We start from the raw sequence: 8834 nt of genomic DNA on the forward strand, positions 1-8834 counted from the left end.
TATATATATATATATGCCATATTAAAAAAAAAAAAAAAAAAAAAAAAAAAAAACAAGTGTCATATTCCTGATAAGGGCAATATGGTATCACAGCACCAAATATTGATTGCGATTTATCAAAAGAAAAAACATATATTTTGCCTTAAATTAAAATCGGACAAATTATTCATGAGTTCCTTTTTCGAAAAAGGAAAAACTTAAAAAGAAAAAAGAAAAAAAGAAATTATTCAGCAACTCCCTATAGAGAAATTAATTTTGGAGTCCTATTCAATCCAAGGAAAAAAAGAAAAATGAATACTCACATATTGATTCGATTAAAAACTCTTTAATGGTTTAGAAAATTGTGGAATCAACCAAAAAAAAAAATAATAATAATAAAAAATGTCTCAGCATGTGATTGAAGTATGTTTATTTTGTTTAGGGATAAATGTAAAATTGGTCATTGTGGTTGGTCTAAATTATAAATCACTGCCTATGGTATAAAAAATAATTTATAGGTCATTGTAGTTGACCTAAATTACAAATCACTCAATGTGGTATAAAAAATAATTTATAGGTCCTCAAGGTATGCCAAAATAACAGTTTATTCACTAAAATCAATTTCCATTAAGGAACTTAACAAAACCTGTTACTTTGCCAACTAAGATTACACATCAGTCCTCACTATAGGTCATACTACTACAATAAATTAACATAATCTCTTATTTTTCCAAAATTTTACCACATGCATAACCCTCCTTCATCTTCTTCTTCCTCATCCACTTCACAAAATGCAACCGTCAAATTCTCACAAAATGTTCTCAAATCATGGTGAGGAATATGAACATGAGGAGGGTTATGCACAGGGGTAAAATTTTTGGGATAGAAGAGATTAAGTTAATTTATTGTAGCGGTATGACATGTCAACTTAACGGATTCAGTTAAGTTATTTAACGGAAATTGATTTTAGGGAGTAAACTATTATTTTGGCATAGCCTAAGGACCTATAAATTATTTATTATACCACATGGAGTGATTTGTAATATAGGTCAATCACAATAATCAATTTTACATTTATCACTTTTGTTGAAATGGCTAACGTTGCTTCAATCAGACGTTGATAAGTGTAAGGAAGATATAAAAGAGTTAGGTTGTTGGTCTAGTATTACTAAATAAAAATTTATATTTTATTTATGATATTAAGGACTACATTTTCTCTTCATTTATTGGTTGTATATATTTCACAATCAATGTGAGTTGTAACTTTCCATCCATAAAATTTATAAACCTTGAAGGATGAGTTCAACCCAATTGGTATAATAATGTAATTCTTTTTTTTTTTTTTTTTTTTTTTTTTAAATTTTTTGACATGTCCGCACAAGAGGGGAGAGAATGCGTGGTCCAACCCGAAGAGAAGCATTAGATGAGGTTTTTAATGTTTACTTTAAGTAGCTTTACTCTTAAAATAAATATTTAAAAGATATGGAAATGAAAGGGCAATGTACCCCCTCCACCTTGTTGGGGACATTTCTGACAATCGTCTGAGGCTATTTGGACCATCCGATATGGTGATTATGGCCACCAAATCGCACGTCGGGAGCGACTATGACTATCCATGAGGGCATCGGAAATGGTTGCACCATCCATGAAATGATGGAAGTTTGGTTGAAGTGAGAGAAGCTAGACAAAAAAATTTTAGGAGAACCTTCACCTAAGACTCCTGGTCTATCGTGTATTTTGAAAAGAACTCCAAAATTTTCAAAACTCTCAATTTCACCTATGAACTTCAATTTGATGCAATGTATCATCATCCCTCAGATTTTAAATGTTAAAAGTGATAAAATGACATTTATACTATTGATTTTTTTTATAAAATTTCAAATTTACCATTAATTCCAAATAAAAAAACGAAAATCAAAGGGTAATTTGGTCTTTTTTGCCATTCCTGTTAGGAGTTAACGGCTGGAGGGAGGTCAATTAAATCAAATTAAAAGTTCAGGGGGTTAAATTGAGAGTTTTTGAAATTTGGTGGAGTATTCTCAAAGCACGTAGTAGTTTAAGGGTCTAAAGTGAAATTTCTCAAAAATTTTAAGTTGACATGACAAAGTGATGTCATTATTATGTTAAAACATTTTTTTGGTTTGGGGGTTGGAACTTGGAGCAGCAGTGCCATGTCATGAAATAGGATCAGGATCCCCTCCAATTGAGGGGGAAATTGGAGAATCTCCAATTGTGAATCCTGGCCGTCCATTTTTTTCTAATAGCTCACATCACGCCATGTGTCCCACTTAAATTAAATAATAAAATATTAATTAATTTTAAAAATAAAATAAAATAAAAAGAAAAATATTAAAATCAAATAATAAAAAACGGGGGTGGCCGGACACCCTAGTTGAGTCTAGGGGTGGCTTCGGCCACCACATGGCTCTTGGGGGTGGCCGAAGCCACCCCAGTTTTTTATTATTTGATTTTAATATTTTTTTATTTTGATTTTCTTTTTAAAATTTAATTAATATTTTATTATTTAATTTAAGTGGAACAAGTGGCGTGATGTGGGCTGTTGGATAAAAATAGATGGCCAAGATTCACAATTGGAGATTCTCCAATTTTCCCCGCAATTGGAGGGGATCCGGATCCCATGAATTAAGGGAAAGGATTGTAAAATGGTTGAGAAATATTAGATGAGTAATGCTTATATAAGTTTTCCTAGAGTCATCCCAAATGTAATGTGACTTTTAAAATCACCAATAGATCAAAAGTCAATAAATTACATTTTAAATTCAACGATAATTTTAAAAGTCACATCACATTTAGGATGGTTCTAAGAAGACTTTATGAAGACTTATAGCATTACTCATATTAGATAGTATAATTTTATCCAACAAAGATGACGTGATACTGCAAACTAACAATTGAATTAATCATTATTAAATGATCTAATAGTGTTATGTCAACATTGTTAAATAATTGTAAGATAATAATATAGTATATAACATTATTCATTAATGGGTCTAAGTCTAGCATTATTCAAATAGAAAAATAGAAAGAAAATGTTTTAGATGTTGAATAAGCTATTTAACGTGTGTGTGTGTTTTTTTTTCTTAATTTTTAGCTCGAAGTATATTTTCTATTTTACATTCTTCTACCGAATAAGATTAATTCGTTCAAAATACAACTATGTCATGCTGGATCATGATTTCTTCATTTTCAACTGATATGGAGAAAAAATACTTTATGATATTAAATTTTACATATCTAATGGCATATATATATATATATATATATATATATATATATATATATATATATATTATCAGGATAACGTGATATTATATACACCGTTAAATATAACAAAACAAAATCTTAACCGTAAAATAGGTTGTCTATTTTTGTTAATTCATACAGTTGTACATTTTTTCTTTTTCCTTCTCCTGCAGTTCCGTACACTGTTTCTCCGATATATTAGATTTTGTCTCGTAGGTTGAATGTTATTGTTTAACGTTATATATATATATAAAAAGATGGCATCATATTATATACACCATTAAATATAACAAAACAAAATCTTGACCATAAAATAGGTCATCTATTTTTGTTAATTCAGACAGTTGTACATTTTTTCTTTTTCCTTCTCCTGCAGTTCCTTACACCGTTTCTCAGACATATTAGATTTTGTCTTGTTGGTTGAATGTTATTGTTTAAATAACGTTAAGTTGCTATATATGAGACTACTGAGAGTGGCTAGATAACACATCCTTAAGTTAGGTTTTCAAGTATGCAGCCGATCACTCATGCTTGCAGCTTCTCTTAGTTTGCAATTCTTCATTTCTATGACAGAAAGAAACTTCTCAACAGTCGTTTTTCCTCTCGACAATCCGAACATTACAGTTGATTGGAGCATCTCCCCCACCATTTCGGCGAGTCGAAATTCACAAAAGTGCACGCTTTTGAGCTCACTATATGACAGAATGGGCCGCATGTTGACATCATGCTGGTAGCATTCCCATCTCCCATCACTTGAGCCTCTCCATTATTTTAGACCCACCTTCTTGTTGAAATGAAAATCACACCATGATTTGAATAGAAAGAACTCTTCATACTAGTCCAGCAGCTTGCCTTTAAGTTCATTGTGAGAACACTTAGATCCCCACAGTTCATGGAGACATTGAAAGCTGTGAATTCCTTTTTTTGTATCTTTTTTTTTTTGGTATGCATGAGTGAGATTACTTATAGATCAAGATCATATAAATAAATCTGTAACTAGTACAGAGACTTATTGAGGAGGGACTGCAGACTGCAGGTTGTGCTTAATGTGATGGAAGGACTTGGTCTTCAAAAGATGATGAAGGCCATTCCTTCAAAGGTTTATCAGAATGAATCAAATTGTTGTAAAGCAGTGCCCAAAACCTCCTGGATAACCATTTACCACTTTAAATTCTTTGTATTTTTGCCAATATATCAAAACAAATCCTCCAAAACAACCACTGATGAGCCAAACATATTACTCTACTGCTCTCAAAGGACACTTGCATTCAGAAATACAAAATAGAGTTAATAAGAGCCTTGAATCAAATTCAAATAAGAAATTTTCATTAATCCAACTGAAGTTTTACAAAGAAATAACATACAACTATATTTTTGAGAGAAACACAACATCTACATGTGATTCTCATCATAGGATGTCACATAAATTTCTTGATTCAAAGTTGAACAAGAATGGAAGGAAAGGGCTCAAATCCACTGCTAAACTTCAATTTCTCACAAGAAAAACCACTACAACCGGATGAGGATATTGATCTTTGAGTAGACTGGTTTTGCTGCATTTTTCCACATGTTTTTCCCTTACCTTTTTGAAGCTGGTGCAGAGGATGAGCCGATGAAATTGATTAGTAGTATAAGGATTCATCCACATATAGAATGTCAAACTTAATCATTTGCAGAATAAGATTAGGCAATGATTTGTGCAGCTGTAATCCTTTTTGACACGCTTTTAGAAATTTTCACTCAAAATCAAATAGGAGAATACAAGCCAACCCTTACTTAGTTCACCTACCAAAAATCTCTACAAGAACAAAACCCATCTTTGAAATGGTGAAAACGCTTGTTGTCTCTCACAACTATCTCCCTTTCAACAGCTTTTGATATTAGCTTAGCCGCATTATGACAATCTACACAAATGCGCAGATTTTTGCAGATCCTCAGTGTTGCACCTTTGGTCGTCTTTAACAACCCGAAAGAAATTGCAAGCTTCTCACTATGCCCCCGCAATACCTCAATCTTCTCCTCTTCGCTAAGTTCATGAAGCACAGATTCCGTGTTAGGTTTGTATCCAATTTTGCTTATTTTTTCCTCTAATCTTCTCCACATGTTCCGGATCTCTTCGGACTTCAACAGCATGTCATCACCAACAACAAAGCTATAAACTTTCCCTCCAACTTCAATCCAACTGCGGCCAGCATCTTTCTGAAGACCATTCTCCTTCATCCTTTGCCTCACTCTTCTCACATCATCCCATTTTCCTGACCCAGCATATAAATTTGAGAGTAGCACATAATTCTCTGCTTTGTCCGGTTCGAGTTCTAGTAACTTTTCTGCAACTTTCACCCCCATATCTAGATCACCATAAATTCTACAGGAACTGAGCAATGAACTCCAGATTCTAGCATCTGGTTCTTCAGGCATCTCATGTATGAGCTTTAGAGCTTCAGCTAATTGGCCAGCCCGACCCAACATGTCCACAATACATGCATAATGCTCCAATTTTGGCTCTATTCCGTACAAACTTTGCATCAGGCCGAAATATTTTAAACCCTCCATAATCAACTCAGCGTGGCTACATGCCATTAGAATTCCTATAAATGTAAGCCCATCAGGCTTCTGGCCTGATCTTTGCATTTTTTCAAATAGCTCAATGGCATTTTTTCCATATCCATGAATTCCATATCCAGCAATTATAACATTCCATGATGCCTCATCTTTCTCCTTTAAGCTGTTAAAAACTCTTTGAGATTGTTCTATGCAGCCAGCTTTTGCATACATATCTATGAGTGAACAGCCTACAAAAGTGTCATCTGTTAGGTTAGCTTTTAAAGCAAAGCAATGCATTTCCTTTCCCAGACGCTGTGCTGACAGCTGAGAACAAGCCCCAAATACACTGATTATGGCAATCTCACAAGGTTTAATTCCATAGGAAAGCATTTGACGGAAGAGATCAAGGGCTTCATCTGGAAGTCCATTCTGTGAATAACCAGCAATCATCGCATTCCAAGATACTAAAATTTTCTCTTCCATCCTATTGAACAATATCCTTGCAGATAACACTCTCCTGCAATGAATGTAAAGTGAAAGTAATGAGATACCAATAAATGAATCCATATCTAAACCGTTCCGCAACACAAATCCATGAAGCTCTTTGCCATAACGCAAACATTTCATGTGGGAACAAGCTAAAAGGAGGCTGCCTATGCTAAACGAGTCAGGATCTAAGCCTGAATATGTCATTTGAAAGTAGAAATATAAAGCCTTTTGTGGATCACCATTTTGTGCATGACCACCAATAAGTGCATTCCAAGAGTTCACTGTCTTAGTTTTTATTCCAAAAAATACGTGCTCAGCAGAGCTCAGCGACCCACACTTTGCATAGGCTGCGACAAAAGCATTAGCGACCAATTCATCATATTGCAACCCATGTCTCAATGAATAACCATGAAGTTCCTTCAGCCAAAGAAGTTCTGATTCTGCTGAACAAGCTGGCAAAACATTCAATATGGTGATCTCATTCACCTTCATTTTCTCCTCTTCCATCTGCATTTTCCGCAAGAGATCAAATGTTCTGCATACATCTCCTTCCCTAGAGTAACATCCAATCATGGAATTCCAAGACACCACATTCTTGTTATGACTCCTAGTAAATAAAATATGGGCTTCAGTTAAGTGGCAACATTTTGAATACATGTCTATCAAGGCATTGTTCACCATTAGTTCCTCATTCAGCCCCAACTTAACCGCCAAACCATGAATTACCACTCCCATATTCACTTGTCCTTCTCCTGCACATACCGGTAAAACAGTCACAATAGTAGCAACATCTGGTATCAAACCCTCCTCACCCTCCAAAATCTTTCTAAGAATATCATAACTCTCTTGAGAACACCCATTTTCAGAAAACCCACAAATCATCGAATTCCAAGAAACCAAGTTTCTCTCAGGCATACATTCAAGCACCTTCACTGCTTCCTCAACAAACCCACATTTCCCATACATTGCAATGAGCGCATTACCCACAAACACATCAGAAATCAAACCCGTCTTCATTGCCATCCCATGAATCACCTGCCCCAACCCCACATCCCAAAGCCCAGCACAAGCCTTAAGCACACAAGGCAACGTAAAATTATCAGGTTTAAACTCGGAAACCGAAATCAACTTAGTAAAGGAGCTAATTGCTTCGTCAAAAAGTTCATTTCTAGCATACCCACTAACGAGTGCATTCCACTGAAACAAGTTCTTCCTCTGTAACCCATCGAAAACTAAACGAGAATCTACAGGAGAGCCACACATGGAGTACATTGTTATGAGACGGGTATTGAGAACGAAGTCGTTGCTCAACTGGGTGGACGCTGAAACCATCTCGTGAACTCTCCTGCCGGTCTCGATGTCCTTTTGGTACCCACAAGCCTGTAGTAAAACACCCATAGCTTCCGCTCTGTGCACTGAATCATAGATAGCATGTATAGAGTTTCTTTGAAGAAAGTCAAGAGCTCCGGCGAGGTTCCGCTGCTGGCAGAGCTTGTTGATTTCTTGGACTAAAGAGAGATTATGAGGCGAGTAGTTGGTTGGAGTAGGAGAGTGTATTTCGTGGGTATGGGTGTGGGTAGAGAATTTGGGAGTGAAGATTGGGTGAAGGGAGTGCTTGTTATTTGATATTCGGTTGGTTCTGTAAATAATGAGAGGGTGGTGGCGGTGGTGCTGTAGGGACAGCGGTGGTGCCGCTGCCGCAGCTGCAGCAGAAGCCATACTAAATCGGAGGTTTCTCTCTGTTAATATTATCGTCTTCCTGCGTTTCCCGTTTGGATAAGGATCCTCTCCATTTCTTTCAAGCCGGTTAATGGTGAGGATCTCTTAAAAGAGATCTAACGTCTAGAATTTGTCCCAGTATTAAGAAGCTTTTGTTGAGGATGTTTTTGATCAATTTATGTCAAACTTTCTGATGTCCAATGAGAAACGAGGTGCTTGCAGTAAATTTTTCCAATCACAACGGTGGTTTCATCAAACTGTTGGTTTTGGGGAAACACTGGATGATAAAATGTCTGGATGGCTACTCGGTGTTTGACAAAATGTCTCTATGATGAATACAGCAGAAAAAGAAGTACCTGGTGGCGTTTCCTTTATATTGCCAATGTAAAAAAATCACTTGGCGAATATAATGGTAATTGTTCTTGTATTTATATTCTACAACTACCACCGAAAGTGAGACCATCTCTACTATGATTGTTGCTTTTCAAGAACAATCTTGGTAAGGATCTCTGATCATTGTGGAATAGTAAGAACTCCCATCTCTTTGGATGCCGACTTACACATTGGAAGGTGGCTTGGGCAGCAAGCATCTATAACAGATGAATAGAAAGGAACTCTTGACTGAGGAAACTTTATTCCAACAAGTTGCAGCAGAAAGCCTAGTGCAGAAAGCTCCTGGATAGGTTGCTAAACATTTCATATGAGGAATTTTAAATTGCATTTTTTTTTTTTTAAAAAAAAATGGTCATATTATGAAGAAAAATACAATTTTCTTTTTTTAAAAAATACCAAATAAAAGGAGGACTAAATTGACTGCAATTGCTTCATTAACTTTTTTT

The 8834-nt window shown here is 35.4% G+C and overlaps 1 protein-coding gene across 1 annotated transcript; it reads right to left on the reverse strand.

Moving 5' to 3' along the window:
* Nucleotides 1-4549: 4549 nt before the first annotated feature.
* On the reverse strand, nucleotides 4550-8337 carry LOC132168601 (Pentatricopeptide repeat (PPR) superfamily protein). The gene has a single exon (XM_059579595.2). It carries the CDS (start codon nucleotides 7993-7995, stop codon nucleotides 5029-5031), a length of 2967 nt encoding a protein of 988 aa, XP_059435578.2. The 5' UTR covers nucleotides 7996-8337; the 3' UTR covers nucleotides 4550-5028.
* Between the last annotated feature and the right edge of the window lie 497 nt (nucleotides 8338-8834).

Source organism: Corylus avellana, chromosome 1 (assembly GCF_965113065.1).
Source record: "Corylus avellana chromosome 1, dhCorAvel1.hap1.2, whole genome shotgun sequence".
Lineage (NCBI taxonomy): Eukaryota > Viridiplantae > Streptophyta > Magnoliopsida > Fagales > Betulaceae > Corylus > Corylus avellana.

Coding starts and splice junctions, on each gene's coding strand:
- LOC132168601 (XM_059579595.2), bottom strand. CDS start 7,995: ATGGCTTCTGCTGCAGCTGCGGCAGCGGCACCACCGCTGTCCCTACAG.